Below are 17,003 nucleotides of genomic sequence, written 5' to 3'. Positions count from 1 at the left end.
GAAGGGCAGCAAAGGAGGGGCAGCAGTGGAGGGGCAGCAATGGAGGGAGCAGCAATGGAGGGGCTGCAATGGAGGGGCAGCAATGGAAGGGCAGCAGTGGAGGGGCAGCAAAGGAGGAGCAATGGAGGGGCAGCCATGGAGGAGCAGCAATGGATGGGCAGCAATTGAAGGGCAGCAATGGGAGGCAGCAATGGGGGGCAGCAGTGGAGGAGCAGCAAAGGAGGGGCAGCAATGGAGGGAGCAGCAGTGGAGGGGCAGCAATGGATGGGCAGCAATGGAGGAGCAGCAATGGAGGGAGCAGCAATGGAGGGGCAGCATTGGAGGGGCAGCAATGGAAGGGCAGCAAAGGAGGGGCAGCAATGCAGGGCTGCTTGTTCCATCCGTGCCCGTTTTAGGGCACACAGGGGTGCAGGACCGTGCAGAGCAACTCACACCAAGGTCTGCTTCACTCTCAGCAGCCCCATAAGCTTTAACAAGAGGATGAACTGAACCGATGTCAGGCGCCCGGTCCGTTCTCTCCTCCGTTCCGCACCACGTGCCCTTTACGCGCCGTTTCCCCCGAAAGCGCGCGCCGGCACGCGGGAGGCGCGCCACATTCCACCCTCCGCCCCGCCCCTTTCTCCCCCCAAACAACCAATCCCATCCCACCCTCCCTTCCCATTCGCTCATCACCCTGTCAATCATCCTGGCTTACCCTCACTGTGACGTCACAACCCGTAGCTCTCCTCTTCACTCTACCCAATAGGAAGAGTCGGACGGTAAAGAAGCATTCCTATTGGTCAATGTTGCGTGGCGCGGGGCGGGGCGCGGGCGCGCCTTTAAAGTGGGGAACGGGAGGCGCGCGCTCCTTGTGCCGCCCCCCCCCCCGTTTCCCCGCCCCCCCCCCAAGTCCCATCTCCGTTCCGGGAATCCCTTTTCCCGTTCCCTATAGGAGCGAATGGAGCTGAGCTGCTCCGTGGGGGGTAACACAGCAGCCCCCCCTGGGCCTGGACCCCCAGGTTCGATCACTGTTCCATCCGTGCCCCCCCCGATGGAGGGGGAGGATTATGAGAGTTTACCCAGCGGAGCTTCGCTTGGCACGCACATGTTGGCTGGGGCGGTGGCGGGGATCATGGAACACAGTGTGATGTATCCGGTGGATTCCGTGAAGGTGAATGGGGGATAGGGGGGGATGTAGGGGGTGTCATGGGACTGGGCTCTGTTTGCAGCTGGGGGATGCACAGGGGGTGTAATGGGGGGGTATAGTGTTATAGGGTTTGCTTATGGGGTATAGAGTTTTGACAGTGGGTGTGCAAAGGGGGGATGCACAGGGGGTGTGATGGGGGGGGTATAGTGTTATAGGGTTTGCTTATGGGGCATAGAGTTGTGACAGTGGGTGTGCAAAGGGGTTTGCTGCTGGGGGATGCACAAGGGGTGTAATGGGGGGGGTATAGTGTTATAGGGGTTGCTTATGGGGTATAGAGGAGGGGGGGGATGTAGGGACTGGGCTCTGTTTGTTGCTTATGTTATAGGGGTTGCTTATGGGGTATAGAGTTGTGACAGTGGGTGTGCAAAGGGGTTTGCTGCTGGGGGATGCACAAGGGGTGTAATGGGGGGGTATAGTGTTATAGGGGCTGCTTATGGGGTATAGAGGAGAGGGGTGATGTAGGGACTGGGCTCTGTTTGTTGCTAGGGGGTGTGATGGGGGGGTATAGTGTTATAGGGTTTGCTTATGGGGTATAGAGTTTTGACAGTGGGTGTGCAAAGGGGTTTGCTGCTGAGGGATGCACAAGGGGTGTAATGGGGGGGGTATAGTGTTATAGGGGTTGCTTATGGGGTATAGAGTTGTGACAGTGGGTGTGCAAAGGGGGGATGCACGGGGGTGTGATGGGGGGGTATAGTGTTATAGGGGTTGCTTATGGGGTATAGAGGAGGGGGGGATGTAGGGACTGGGCTCTGTTTGTTGCTAGGGGGTGTGATGGGGGGGTATAGTGTTATAGGGGTTGCTTATGGGGCATAGAGTTGTGACAGTGGGTGTGCAAAGGGGTTTGATGCTGGGGGATACACAGGGGGTGTAATGGGGGGGGTATAGTGTTATAGGGGCTGCTTATGGGGTATAGAGTTGTGACAGTGGGTGTGCAAAGGGGTTTGCTGCTGGGGGATGCACAAGGGGTGTAATGGGGGGGGTATAGTGTTATAGGGGTTGCTTATGGGGTATAGAGGAGGGGGGGATGTAGGGACTGGGCTCTGTTTGTTGCTAGGGGGTGTGATGGGGGGGTATAGTGTTATAGGGGTTGCTTATGGGGTATAGAGTTGTGACAGTGGGTGTGCAAAGGGGTTTGATGCTGGGGGATACACAGGGGGTGTAATGGGGGGGTATAGTGTTATAGGGGCTGCTTATGGGGTATAGAGTTGTGACAGTGGGTGTGCAAAGGGGGGATGCACAGGGGGTGTGATGGGGGGGGTATAGTGTTATAGGGGTTGCTTAGAGTTGTGACAGTGGGTGTGCAAAGGGGTTTGCTGCTGGGGGATGCACAAGGGGTGTAATGGGGGGGGTATAGTGTTATAGGGGCTGCTTATGGGGTATAGAGTTGTGACAGTGAGTGTGCAAAGGTGCACAGGGGGTGTAATGGGGGGGTATAGTGTTATAGGGTTTGCTTATGGGGTATAGAGTTTTGACAGTGGGTGTGCAAAGGGGTTTGCTGCTGGGGGATGCCCAAGGGGTGTAATGGGGGGGGGTATAGTGTTATAGGGGTTGCTTATGGGGTATAGAGGAGGGGGGGGGATGTAGGGACTGGGCTCTGTTTGTTGCTAGGGGGTGTGATGGGGGGGTATAGTGTTATAGGGGTTGCTTATGGGGCATAGAGTTGTGACAGTGGGTGTGCAAAGGGGTTTGCTGCTGGGGGATGCACAAGGGGTGTGATGGGGGTATAGTGTTATAGGGGTTGCTTATGGGGTATAGAGGAGGGGGGGATGTAGGGACTGGGCTCTGTTTGTTGCTAGGGGGTGTAATGTAGGAGGTATAGTGTTATAGGGTTTGCTTATGGGGTATAGAGTTGTGACAGTGGGTGTGCAAAGGGGTTTGATGCTGGGGGATACACAGGGGGTGTAATGGGGGGGTATAGTGTTATAGGGTTTGCTTATGGGGTATAGAGTTGTGACAGTGGGTGTGCATGGGGTGTGGGTGTGCAAAGGGGGCTTGTGCATGGAGAGGTGGGGTGCAGAGTGAGTTCATCGAGGACATAGGTGCAAAAAGGGTCCATGTATACATAGCCATGTATAGGGTATGGGGAAGCTGTGTGCAAGGAGGGCAAAGTGGGGTCTTGTATAGGGTCTGGAGGGTTACATTCATGGAGTGGATGTGCATGGGGTAAAGGAGGTTGCAGGCAGTGCAAGGAGAATTAATGGGTGACGGATGGGTGTGCAAGGGGGGGGTGCATCCTTGGGGTGCACTCATGATGTGCTGGGGGGATACAGTGTGCAAGGAGGGGGGGCTTAGTAAGTAAGTAAGTTTGCTGTGGGGGGTAATAGGGCTGTGTCAGGCTGTGAGCACACACAGCCAACCCCATGGTGCTCTGCCAGCCTGCACTGTGCCTTCACCTCTCCCTGCCCTGCCATGGGAGCTGCACAGAGCCCTGCTGGGCAGCCCCACCGTGCTGTGCCCAATGGCTTTACGCAACCACAGTGCAAAGGTGTACGCTGTGCTGCTCTGTGTCCAACCCTGGTGTAGCAAAGCAAAGTCCTCGTGCGTGAACTCGGAGCAAGATGCCATCAGGGAAGCTCTGCTTCTCCTCCGTTGCAAGCTTTCTCCTTCTGCACCTTTGCAAACTGTGCATGCTGTTGCTGCAAAGCACTTTGTTTTATTCCCTGCTGCCTGTGCACCTTGGAGCTGGAGGGAGCTGCTGCCTGCAGGTCCCTGTAGGATCCTTGCGCTCTGCAAGGAACTGAGCCTTAATTAAGCTCATTACCATCAACGTCTTTCACTCTCTCAACATCTTTCTTTTTCCTTCCAGAAAGGAAATGTGCAGTCCCTGCTCCAGGTGATATTGCTGGGATAAGGGCATGGCCAAGCAGAGCCCATGGATGCATCACAAAGCAGCTGTGATGCTGCTACCCCTCTGTGGGGCTGCAGCCTGCCCATGGGACACCCCCAGATCAATACATGGGGGCTGGAGGTGTATGCAGGTGTCCCTGTACAGCCAGGATCACTGTGCTGTGACCCACAGCTCTGTTTCTCTATGTGCTTTGGCACTGTGGGAGGCATTCCCAGTGCTGTGGCTGTTTGTTTTGGGAGGGAGATGCAGTACGGGTCGTGCTCTGCCAGCTGAAAGTTGGAGACCTGTGGGTTATTGGGAGTTGTTTGGTGTCTGTTCCTTTGCATCATCTTCTTATGGTGCAGGAAGAACCCATTGCAGCTTGGCCTCATTGCAGCAAGGAGCCAGGGGCTTGCAATCCATCTGCAGGGCAGGAGAATGAATGGGGTTTGTTGCAAGGGTTGGAGCAGTTTGGGGGCTTGGCTGCTTGAAGCTCTGCTCCAGAAAAGAATGTATATGGATAGAACTGAGGGCAGTGCCTCCTGTATGAGCAGGTTTGGGATGTTTGGGTTTGGTGGTGAACCCATGGGTATCAGTGCATGGCCAGAAAGAGCAGTTTGTCCTGTTAGGGGATGGTGTGGGTGCTGCCAGCCTCGACCAACCTGTCACCCCACCCATGGTCACTTTGCAGCCACATGTGGGGCCTGGGAGCTGCTCCGTGGGTCATGGAGATGCCAGCTGGTTTGTGCAGTTGTCCATCACATCGGTGATGCTTTGCAAGGGAAAGCAAAACTGGAGAGCTGGCTCTTGTTAGCAGAATGCTTCTGGGCTTAAATCCATCCTGGCCCCATGGTTTGTGCCAGCTGAGAAACATCTGGGAAGTGTCTGCTTCTTTTTGCATTGAACTTTGTGCAACGAGAGCAGCAGCACTGAGTCAGTGCTATTTCTGCCTTGGAAGGAACAGTTCTGAGCTTTTTGGGTATATTTCAGCCTCTTTTTGTCATGTTTAGATGGCGATATATCCTTTGGGATGCAACAAGGGGTATGTTCTCAAGCACTAAGATCCCTCCTTGAGGGAGTTCTCTGCACAGTGCTGTGTAATGCATTGTGATAAACACTGCAGCTCCATGAGGATGCCCTGAATCCAAAGCTGGGACTTTTGCTTTTGTTTCTGGTGCCCATGCTACAGGTAGGGCTGCCCAGATGCTTGCTGCCTTACGCAACAGGATTAATAGAGCATTTCTGGGCTGTTTAACAACAGGGGTGTGAACTCCTGGAGGAGCTTGCAGGCTGCAGATAAGTGTTGGAAGGGCTGCGCAGCAAATCAACTGTTTGCAGCCTTTAAAGGTGCAGCACTGATGCTGTGCTGCTGCGATAAATGGACCCTGGATGGGGTTGGCACGAAGCTGGGTGCTTAGGGAATGCTAAGTGGTGTTTATGCATTGCCACGTGAAAGCAGGTGGATGCCCAGCAGGAATGTGGAGGTGCTCAGAGTGCTGGAATATTGCACGTAGCTTGCATGCTGTGCTACTCTATGGCAGACATCTCTGATGCTCCTGCTCCAGATGCATGCTGCAGTTGCACTGGTTCTGAATGCATCCCAGCAATGCACTGGGCTGGGGTCTGGATCAGTTTTGCAATGTAAGGGTGGAGCTTTGAGTCTGCAGCAGTGCACAATCCCTGCTACAGCTGGTGGGTGCTGCTGAGTCACGGTGACGGCGACGTGGGACCTCATGCATGCAAAGCAAAGGATGCAAGCTGCTCTACATCCATTTTTTTCTCTTAAAGCACATTGCAAGATTCGGAGCTATTGTTTCTTTTAGAGAAAAACTTTTGAGCTTTTTAGGTTTGCTTCCAGTGTTGCAATGTGCTCTACACCAGGAAGCTTTGCTCAAGGCAGCAAGACTCCATTACTTAGTGCAGCTCCTACATGCTAAGGGTGGCAGCCTTGGAGCTGCAGCAAAACACAGAGCATGCTTTGCTCCAGCTGTTCAGCTCTGTGTTCAACTCATGCATCCTCAGCTGCAGGCGTCTGTGCAACGGGGCCACAACTTTTGCATGTTGGGGTAGTGTATCTTCAGGGTATGGCAATGAGTGGTGCAAAAAGGGAGAGTTCTTTCAGTTGCATTCATGACCCCAGATGCTTGCAATCTGCAGTTCTTGCTGCTCGCTCACATCACTTTGCAAATACAATTCTTGTGTGTTTTCTACAGTAGCTACTACAAAAGCAATAGATTGTTATTCTCACACACTGCTTTATTGCTCTCGTTAATAACTTGGCTTATGATTCTGGGTTAAAGTCTGCAGTTCAGCCCCAATCTCTTGATCTCAGAGCAGCGGCCGTGGAAATGCCTTTCAGTTTTCAGTAACCAAAGGAATCCAAGGTTCAAAATCAGCAGCACTTGGGTTGGTGTGATCTCATCTGGAAGTGCAGCCCTGGGATCGCTGCTGTTTAATTGCAGAAGCGAATAAATGAATTCTTGTGCAGAAACACAGAGGGATGTGGGGGATCCTTCCTGTTGTTTGCATCACCATTGATTTTCTGCAGAGCCGAAGATATTAAACCAGGGATTTCCTGGATGCTGGAGGGATTACTTGTGGTGCTGCAGCCCCACTTGCTGTGCTCCTATTGTAATATCAAATACTGAGCAGAAAAGGGCTGATTTTTCACCCCCTGGCAAAATGGGTTGAGGTGTGAGGTTGGTGCAATGCATTTCTGGCCTTAAATTTGGTAAAGAAGCAAAGCATCAGCTGCAATGCTGAGCTTGTAGCAGCAGACTTGACCTTCAGGGCTGCCTGCTCCCTTATCTGCTGTTTATCACCTCGTTCATGAACTGTTCTGACCCTAAATGGACCAACTGGGTTCAGCACAGTGCACTGTGTCTGGGGGGAGGAACTTTGTTCTGAAGCTTTAAGGTGTCCTGTGAAAGCTGCTGGCCCCTTGGGGAGCCTTGGAAAAGCAATTAAAAGGAAGTAAAACCCAATGGGGGGACTTTTGAAGAAGGATCCAGATAACACCAAACCCATGGAGCTGGTGGATGACCATAGGGCAGATGGTCCCCAGCAGCCATCCCTGGGTCCTCCATGGGTCAGATTGGGCTTCACCCACCTGATATACACAGGGACTCATCTTTGTGCCCTTCGAGGAAACCCATTTCCCAGTCATGTGCCCTATAACTCCACGTGGGCATCAAAGCAGCGAGCAATTGCAGGAGGAACACGCTGGGGCAGAGACGGAGTGTTGCAAGCAGGAGGCAATTAGAGCCTTGGCTGTGTTTCTTCACCTTTGTCTTTTGAACAATTGCACTTAATTCCCCCGTGCATAAACAAGAGCAGAGGTTACACATCCAGTGGTGGACTTCTAACACGTTGATGTTGCAATGAAAGCGTGGACTTTGTGGGGTTGTTCTGGTAGAAGTGTGGGTAAATGGGACCTGGGTGCACTGGGGTTCTGTGGGTGCTCTGGGTGGGCTCAGCAATGAATCAAAAGAAAGCAAAGGATTTTAGGGTGGTTTTATGTAGAGTCAGTAGTTAGACTCTATGATCTGTTTGGGTCAGTGGGGCCCATGTGGGTCTGAATCTTGGAAGTCTCACATGTTGCACTGAGCACAGATAACTGAGGCATCTCTTTCCTATGTGCTTTGTTGCAGACACGGATGCAGAGCCTGCAGCCTGACCCCAAGGCCCAGTACCGGAGTGTGTATGAAGCCCTTAAAAAGATGATCCTGACTGAAGGTTTCTGGAGGCCTTTACGTGGTATCAATGTCACCATGCTGGGGGCTGGCCCTGCCCATGCCATGTACTTTGCTTGCTATGAGAAAATGAAAAAGTCTCTCAGTGATACCATCCAACATGGAGGAAACAGCCACTTGGCCAATGGTATTTTTTAGTTTATTTTATTGCATTAAAAAAAAAAAAAGAAATCTTGTGCATAACCTCCCTTATGTTTGCTTTGCACCGAGCGCTGAGAGCTGGGTGGTTCCACACAATAAATAATTGGAGGTTTTTGCTCTGAGGACTCGATACAGAGATAATAACAGGCAGCATCCTGACATGTTGAAGAGGTCATGCAGGAGATGCTGTTATCTCATCAGCATCCAGCCTGTTGGCTTGCCTGGGCTTGAATTAGCTTGGGCTAAGTACAAGTAGGTTGCTCTGAATGTAATGCCTTCTAGTTATTTCTATGGAAACCACAACAGCTACACTAAGTGCAGTAGCTCTGCTTGATAGAGCAGCTTCTCAGCTACAAAACACTATTTTTCAACATATTATCATCAGCTGTATGTGTTCACCAGCATTGAACCAAGTCATGCTTGTCATCCATGCTCATCAAAACCTGCACCAGCATTGGTGGTCCCCTGTCGCTGTCCAGTGCTGAAATGGCCCACCCACCCCTCCTTGTACTCACACCCTCTGTTTGGTCTCTGTAGCATCCTTGAATGTTGGTGCTATTTTATTCCTCACTCCTTTGCTCCATATGCTCTTCTATATCAGATTCTGCTTTGTCAGACTGCCTCTCTGCTGCCATCTGTCACACAGAAGTACAATGTTATGGGGTGTCATTGGGGAGATTCAACCTCTAGTGCCATACCGCCAACATCTACCTCTGACATCACAATGCGACACCATAAAACAGGAGGCATTACTTTTGGAGCAGCCCTCATTAAAATATATAATGTATTTAAATAACATTTAATTCTTAATATTTTTATTAAGACAGTAAAAGGAAAAAAAAAGAAAGGTCAATGAAACCATAAAACCAATGGGATATTTGATGTTTTTGTGAGACTAATGCTCCAATCTCTGGTTTGATGGCAGCAATTTCAGTGCTGTAATGTCTCAAGAAGTTCATTAGGGATTTTTGATCTCATTTTGCTCTTCCTGTGCCTCATCATTGACTAGTTATTCACAAATGTACATGCTACCAAAAGCGATGATAAGGCAGACTGTATTTCTTTTTTCTTATAGAAGTCTGGTCAAGAGACATAATCAGGTCTTTGAGTTGAATATCTGATTGCAACTCTATACGTTCCACTTAAAAAAGAACGTATTTACATTGAATGAAAACAGAGTTGGAAACATTGAATTTTTCTTCGCAGTCTTGAACCAAACTCTCAAGTTCCTTTATCAAAACTGAAAGCATGGCTGCATATTTTTTTGCTGTTCACAGGGCTGTGTTTAGGCAGTGTATCAAAATACATAATATTATTTGCCATTACTTGAGTTCCTGTGATGTGATGGCGGCAATATGTGGCAGTGCCCACTTGACTTGACCCAACCAACTCAATAAAGAGTAGAATAATCCTTTTCCTTGTTGCTTTCCTGTGCCTGCCCTTCAAGTAGCTGCAGGCTTTTGATACCCATGGGAAAGCTGAGCTCTGCGTTAGTTAAATGTGACTGAAAGTCAATGGAAACTTCAAAGGGGAAGGTGTGGCTCGAGGCCGTCCTGCAGAGTCATTAATGGCTGGCTAGATGTTTGCAGAATCTGTGCAATTAGTGCTTAAATGGCTGAAAAATGCCTAATTAAGGATGCAGCGAGCCAGTTCTAACCATTGCTCATTCTTCAGTCCGGTGTAGGCTGAATAAAGCTGGTGAAGTCTTGTGTAGGCAAAGCCCTGTGAGTTGTTGGGAGTAGCCAACGTGACGCGGCCGGAGCTGGCTTGTGCTGGGCTGCCCTACTTGGGTTTTTCCATTCTGGAAACCAATTGTGTTACTGGGTGCTGTGTTACAGGTGACACTCTGCTCCCCAGATTGCTGAAGGATGCTTTTGTCTTGCAGGTATAGCTGGGAGCGTGGCCACGTTGCTCCATGATGCAGTGATGAATCCAGCTGAAGGTAATGGTGACCTACACAAAGACCCTGAGCAGCCTCAGGGCCACCCAGCCCTTTGCTGTGGGGATGCTGCCCACTTTTTGAAAGGGAGAAATCCTGCCCAGGACTGCCTGGCTTCTTTAATTGCAGGAGCTTGAGTCACGCCATGCTCTGCCTTTAAATCTTTGCTTGTAGTGGTTTTCGAAAAGCTCTGGGCAAACAGAGCAGTGCTAGTCATGCTGCCCAAGCAGTAGAGCAGCCTTAGGGTTCTACCAGCTGGTGGTGGGCTTCAACCAGCTTCTCTGCTTTCCTGGGGGATGTCTATTGATAACCAACAGTAAAATGCATCTAAAATCGATTGGCTGGACTGCTGTTGTGTGTTAGTGTACTCAGCTCCTGAGCTGGACAAAAAGCAGTGAAAAACCTCGGAAAAACTGTTCTTAATGCTTAAAATTCTTTTGAATCAGAATAAATAACCTTTTACTGAAGACATGTGTTGCCACAGATGAGCTCTGTACCCTCATCCATCTGTCCTGATGCCATTGTAGCCTGATATAAGGGCTCCTTATTGAGGACTGAGGAATATGTTGACCATGAACTTGTAGACTAAACCAGACCAGAGCTGATCCCTTCCCATGCTTTCTGGGTTTTAGGGCAGGGGATGCAGAGGGTGTGTGGATCCATGAGCTAAAAGTTTGCATATAGGGAGTGGATGACTGCAGAAATGCTTCTTCATGGGTTTGGAAGGGGATGCTGGGTCTGCATGGCTGATGCTTGGTCTGGGTGTTGGGGTGTCCATTGGCAAAGCCTTCATCTAACTAATCCTTATTCCTTTGGTGCCACGTTGGATGTTCCCCGGATCAGTGGTGAAGCAGCGGATGCAGATGTTCAACTCCCCCTACAAATCCGTCTGGCAGTGCGTGAGGACAGTGCAGAAAACGGAAGGCTTTGGTGCCTTCTACCGCAGCTACACCACCCAGCTCACCATGAACATCCCCTTCCAAGCCATCCACTTCATCACCTACGAGTTCATGCAGGAGAGGGTGAACCCATGCAGGGAGTACCACCCGCTATCCCACGTCTGCTCGGGGGCCGTAGCGGGGGCTGTGGCTGCTGCTGCCACCACCCCATTGGACGTCTGCAAGACCTTGCTCAACACCCAAGAAAACACAGCGTTGAGTTCACTTAACATCACTGGGCACCTCTCGGGCATGGCCAATGCCTTTAGGACTGTCTATCAGCTGGGGGGCATCGCGGGGTATTTCCGAGGGGTACAAGCACGTGTCATCTACCAGATCCCTTCAACAGCCATCGCGTGGTCGGTGTATGAGTTCTTTAAGTACTTTCTCACAAAGCACAAGCTGGAAAAGAGAACATCCCTTTGAAGGACGTAATATGCCCTCTACATGTGCCACTAACACACCAGGTCCTTGGGGAAGATAGGGGGGATCACAGCTGACACCACTTTCCTGTGGTCCTCAGCCACGTGTTCCCCTCGTTGCTTAAACAATAGTTTATGAAATACTTATAATAATATATATATTTAATAACTTTATTTTGGAGAGCCGAAATAATTGATTTTTTTTTTTTCTCTAAGCTTGAAGTTGTAGTTTACTCCTTACCAGAAATCCTAGGTTATACAACCTAGGCTGTTTGTTTGGTTTTTTTTTACAGCAGAATACCCTATCATAGAACTTTTATATAAAATATTAAATAGTTGGATAATGTTTATCCTTTATTTTTCTATATAGGTATTTGTTTTTGGGGTGTTTGTTTGTTATTTTTAATACAACTACAGCTAGATGCTGAGCTGCTTAAAAAGGGCTAAATTCTTCCCTCACGTGCAAGGAAGACATGAAAGCATTTATTTTTATAGCCAGATTGGCTTTAATTACACAGCATTTAGTCCCCTGGCAGTGGTATTATATGAGTGTTGAGGGACTTAGGAAACCCTGGAGTCTTTCTGGGGGCTGGGGGAGAAGGAATGGGGACACCCCTATGGGAGACTGAAGGACACCAGGGGGGGCACCCCACAAAATACCTTGGGATGGGGAAAAAAAAAGCCAATTTTTTTTAACAAGGAGACTCTTAAAGATGTAGAATTTAAAGGAAGAGTATTTTTCAGACGCTTTTCTAATGGTACATTTTTATGGTGTGTGATAGCTGGAACTGGCTTTGCTCCTCCTCTCTTAACTTATTTGTATGTTTCTTTCACTGAAGCCCTGATTCTGCTCAAAGGAGGGTGGCTTTGGGTTTGCTGCTGCAGAATGCTGGGGTTTGTGTTCAGCAATGTTATGCCTGCTCTGAAGGGGATCTGCCTTATTACTCCTGCTGGGAATGGCTCTTCCCAACACATCCTTTGTAGAAATGCTCATTATTGGAGTAAGACCCTTGTATGGGGGTAGAGAGCCCCCAAATTCCCCCTTTGAGAGGACAGGTCTACTCCACTTGGCTTTTCAACTTGGTGTCTTGCCTTGCAGAGAGTGGGGCTTTTTTTTAGTGCTGTCCTTTGGGTCGTTTTTGATGACAAATTTGATTGATTTTGGGGTTTGGAGGACACCACTTGTCAGGTCTTGATTGTACATGGGGAAACCTTGATTGTTTATGGAGCTCACACTGCTGTGAGCAGCTGATGATTGGGGCTGGTCCCATCCCCTCACCACTATGACAGTGGCAGCTTCTGCTCTGCCATGGGTGTATCTTCGGATACATTTGGACTGGCAAACATCAGCCAGGATGACACTAAACAGAGCCAAACCTTCCGCTCCGTTATTTGGAGAAGCTGCATCAGTGTGCATCTCTGCGGGCGGTGCTGCATGTGCCTTGTGTAATTACAATTAGCTCTGTGCCAATGATGCAAGGAGGTCCTCGATGCCTTTTTGTCACTTAAGCTGAGCGAATCACTGTGTTGAATGAATCCTTTGTCTTGAAGTGCAAAACTTAACCTCGATTTGCAGGGTTTTTCTGGAGAAAGCTTCCAGCTCTTGTGCACACCATGGTCCTTCAGGCTGGAGATGCTCCAGCCAGCTGTTGGGTTTGGATGTTTTTTGGTTCTTTTCTTCCATTTCTGTTGACTTGATAAACTGGAGAGTCACTAACAGGAACCAGAACTGCATGAACGTTGTCCATTGGAGATGGGTGGGTGATAATCTAGGGTCACTTTATTGCTATTGTGGCATAACGTGGAGGTTAACAGCTCTTTTGGTGCAGCTTTAGGTGGCTCAGCCCACAGCCCTTGATGCATCGTCCTCTTTGCTTTGCTTTACATCACCGTGGCTTTTCTGCACTTGGAGAGAGTTGTGGGTCAGGACACAGAGGCTGAGCTCGTTGCATTGGTTGTGTGCTGAGCATCCCAAAATGAGCACCCCATCTCTGTCCAGAAAATTCATGCATGTCTGGTTGCCTCCCAAGTGCTGAGCAACCAGGTTGTGATGCTGAGAGCAAGGAACACTTGGTTGTTCATAGATCTCTGCAGATCACCTCGGGTATTGGGTAAAACCAATTGAAAATGGGACAGCTGTGCCCAAATGGTCTAAAAATTGCAGAAATTTAATGGGTTTCTTGCTGGATCCCTGCATTAGAGCCCCACCACCAAAGCTCTTCATCTCTCCTTGTGTTGTTTGAAAGTTTTGCTGCGAGTCTGAAGTTTTATTTTAACCTGGTATGTGAATCGTGTACTGCTGCTTTATCTGCAACAAACGCACATATATTTAAGGGAGGATGAGAAACTTTGTCTGCAGTTTTGTTGTTGGTATTATTTTTTTGTTTGGTTGTTTGGTTTTTTGTTTTTTGGCCTGCCTTGGAATTTAATGTGTTCTCTCGATGTATATTTAACATTGCAGGAGTTCGTCTGTGAGATGCTGCTACAGTTGTGTCACTGGAACTCAAGGAAATAATAAAATATATATATATATATAATATATTCTGATTTTCGTCCTCATTGGCTTGGGGCTGGTGGTTGTTCTTGGCTTTGTGCTGGGGAACTGGTGCCTTCTAGTGGTGTCTCGTGGTGTAAAGCTCTTCACTATTGCTCTCAAGGAAGCAAATCCTGTTAAGTCATTTATTTGTTTTGTTTTATGGTGGTTTTGCAGCCTTGGCCTGTGCGTGCTGTGGGCTGGTGCTCCTCTGGGAGCTGATGGAGTGTTTGGGAATGGGTTTCCTTCTGCTGCTGGGATTTGCGGAGTGAAGATGCACATGCTGGGCAGCAAAGCAAAGCAGCCTTTCCCACATGCAAGGAAAACAGATTGGGTAGAGACACCAGGTGTGCTGCTGGGTTGAAGGAATGCATGATTCCATCACATTCCAATGGGGAATGTGTCATTTGCAGGGCAGCTCTTCCCTCAAGAAAATGGAGACGATGTATTGGTGCAGTTTCCATGACTCACTGCCATGTCAACACCTCAAGGTGCTGATGCAGGGCTGTATGGATCTCACTGTGACTTCAAACCATGGGTTTGGCATTGGCTGCTGTTATTCAGACACAGGAGGGCAGCTTGCATGTTAATTTTATAATCTTCAATGCAAATAAAGGAGGTGCAGCTGCCCATCGGTGTCCCAGGGTGGAGATGTGCTCATGAGACAAGATGGAAAGATAAAGTGCTATTGAAACCCAGCAAGATGTTTTGGGCTGCTTGATGTTCCTATTTGTGTTCTGTGGTCAGTATTAAATCCCCTTTTCCCATGTGTTGTGCAGTGCTGAGTGGTGAGGTTTGGGTTTTGAAGGGCTGGTGATGGTGGATTGAGTTTTGAGTTGGTGGATATGGACAAAAAGGTAATAAATAATATATATACTATATACACATATGTGTGTAGGAAGGTGTGGGGATGCTATGGAGCTGGTAACAGGCCTAAGTTTTCTCTTACAGCTGCAATTAAGGGTCTGTTATCTAACATTGATAACTATCTGATTTCACTGCGTCTTCTCCCATACATGGAGTAAGTCTGTCTTTAACCCCAAAGTGCTCAAGCATGTCTTAAAGCATGACGGGTCATTAATGAGGCAAAATGTTTCTTTTTCTGTGAAAAGCTTCATGTTCCAAAGAGGATTTGTTTCTCTAATTGACACTAATGGTTTCTTTGGAACCGGTACAGATTATTGTGTAAATATCCTTTGAGGGTATTTTTGTGTTATTTATCCGGTAGGCTGTAGCAAGCCCTTAAACTTGTCGGATTTCCTGCAGCAAGGAGCTGTAGGATGCTGGATATGTGCTTTGCTCTGTTCTTTTATCATATGGAAGCACTGAGTGGGCACCAATAAATAAATCCCTTCTTCTTACACAGCCTGCCTTCTACAAACACCCAAACAAATGGCTTTTCTGGGGGTGTGTAGATATGTGAGATAAGCAGAAAATGAGAAAAAAACCCCAAATATAAGCTGTGATGTGTTGGATGGTGGTGATGGCCACAGCCATGTCCCTAGTGTGGTGTCCCCATTGGCTGCAATGCTTTGTGCACCACCAAAGCCTTTGAGGTTCCCACTGAAGTCATTTGATTAATCCAGGATCTGGGCTGTGTTTGTTCACCGCGTGCGATTATCATCTCGTTTGCCCGATTCTTTGTTTCTCATCAAATATTGTTCCTGCTCTAAAGGGTAATGAACATAAAGGCAAATATCTCACCTTTTCCCTCTTGAAATCTCATTAAGCTGCGTGTTTACCTTGGATGACAAGATGCAGCACACGGAGTGAAAGGTTTTCCGGCCACACCTTCCCCTGCTATCTTACTCTGTGCACAAAAGGAATAAAAACATTTGTATTTATCCGCCAGACTTAACTCCTTTCAAAGCCAGATCCATCTGAAAGTGTTTTCCTGTGGGTTCAACAGGTGTAAAGCTGTTGTAGAGCCCTGGTTGCTGGTGGATATGGAGGTGAGAACTAATTTCAGCCCCAAATCCTGACCAATTTTAGCAGGTCATCCACCATCCATCTGCACTCACTTTACCTCACAAAGGCTCCCCAGCTCCAGCTCTAGAATGGTTGCCCCAAAGTTAGAATCATAGGGTCAATAAGATTGGAAAAGACCACTAAGATCATCAAGTCCATAACAAAAAGTCATCTTTCCCCATTGCCTGTGCTGATGGGGGATGAAGTTGTGGATTTGGGTTCAGCTTTGGGTCTGAGAAGCATTGCTACTGGCTGCTATGCTTTGTCAGCTCCTTGTATAATTAAGCTTATGGAGTGACTGGTCCTGGATTGAGGTTGGAAACTATCTGAATTGTGCTGGATTTGGTACTTCTTTATACTTGCATCATCAATGACGTCGTATCATCAGCATCATTAGGCATGGGACAAGAGCTCTACGTTGTGCCAGGGAAGGCTTAGATTGGATATTAGGGGAAATTTCTTCTCTGGCTGCTCAGGGAAGTGATGGAGCCGTTGTCCTTGGAGCTGCTTAAGAGCTGTGAAGATGCGTCAATGAGAGACATGTTCATTGGGCATGATGGACTGGGTTGGATTTGGACTTGGTGTCCTTGGAGGTCTTTTCCAACCTTACTCTGTGATACTATAGATGTGGTGGAGATGGCTTGATGGTTAGAGATGATGGCCTTAGTGGTCTTGTCCAACCTTTATGATTCTATGTTTCTCATATATACCAATACCCAGCAGCCAGATATGGGATTACTAATACCTGGTTGGTATAAAAGGAGCCCATGCTCTGCTCGCTTCATACCCAGTGGGTAGAAAACACATTTGATTGCAAAACCTGTAGCTGGCACCGCAGTGTTTGCAAAGCTTTCGGACATCCTCCCGCAGAGGAAGCTGTGCTGGGTGGACCTGAGAGCAGTTCTGCCCTGTGTAAATCCCACAAATCTCCAGCACAGCACCCTGCAGCCCTGGCTGCCCCCACCCAGGCTCTGTTTGCAGAGAGACTTGCCCTAATCCCTCTGCTTTCCGCCATGGCACGAGGAGGACCCCTTGGTGTTCACCTGCTAATGGGTGGGAAAGTACCACGGGAAAGTGCAGTTTCCTTGCTTCTATCCATGTTTTGTGCTCATTCCCAGGGAAAATGGGCTGATTGTGAGCCCTCAGAGGCTGCATTGCCTGGAGAAGTGGGATGCTTGAGAAATAATCTGCTTTTCCTCAAAGCTGCTTGCTGCAAAAAATCTCTGAGCACAGCAAGTTGGTGGGGAGCTCGTGTGTGGTGCTGGCTCTTTGAAACCCAGATCATGGCAATGGAAAA

The 17,003-nt window shown here is 48.7% G+C and overlaps 1 protein-coding gene across 2 annotated transcripts; it reads left to right on the top strand.

Annotated features, from left to right (window-relative positions):
* Positions 1-792: 792 nt before the first annotated feature.
* SLC25A37 (solute carrier family 25 member 37) lies at positions 793-13,739 on the top strand. Of its 2 annotated transcripts, none has more exons than XM_085510454.1 (4): positions 793-1,150; positions 7,664-7,892; positions 9,792-9,848; positions 10,689-13,739. In XM_085510454.1, the coding sequence occupies exons 1-4, from the start codon at positions 938-940 to the stop codon at positions 11,207-11,209; spliced, it is 1,020 nt and encodes a 339-aa protein (XP_085366580.1). In that variant the 5' UTR covers positions 793-937; the 3' UTR covers positions 11,210-13,739. The 2 variants fall into 2 exon arrangements, with proteins under 2 accessions (XP_085366580.1, XP_085366581.1); XM_085510455.1 differs by lacking the exon at positions 793-1,150 and adding an exon at positions 4,903-6,079.
* The last annotated feature ends 3,264 nt before the right edge of the window (positions 13,740-17,003 follow it).

The sequence above is a fragment of the Coturnix japonica genome, chromosome 10 (assembly GCF_054131305.1).
Source record: "Coturnix japonica strain WE chromosome 10, WE-NBRP24, whole genome shotgun sequence".
Lineage (NCBI taxonomy): Eukaryota > Metazoa > Chordata > Aves > Galliformes > Phasianidae > Coturnix > Coturnix japonica.
Note: the sequence above shows the minus strand (reverse complement) of the source record. Positions and strands in the feature narration are given on the sequence as shown.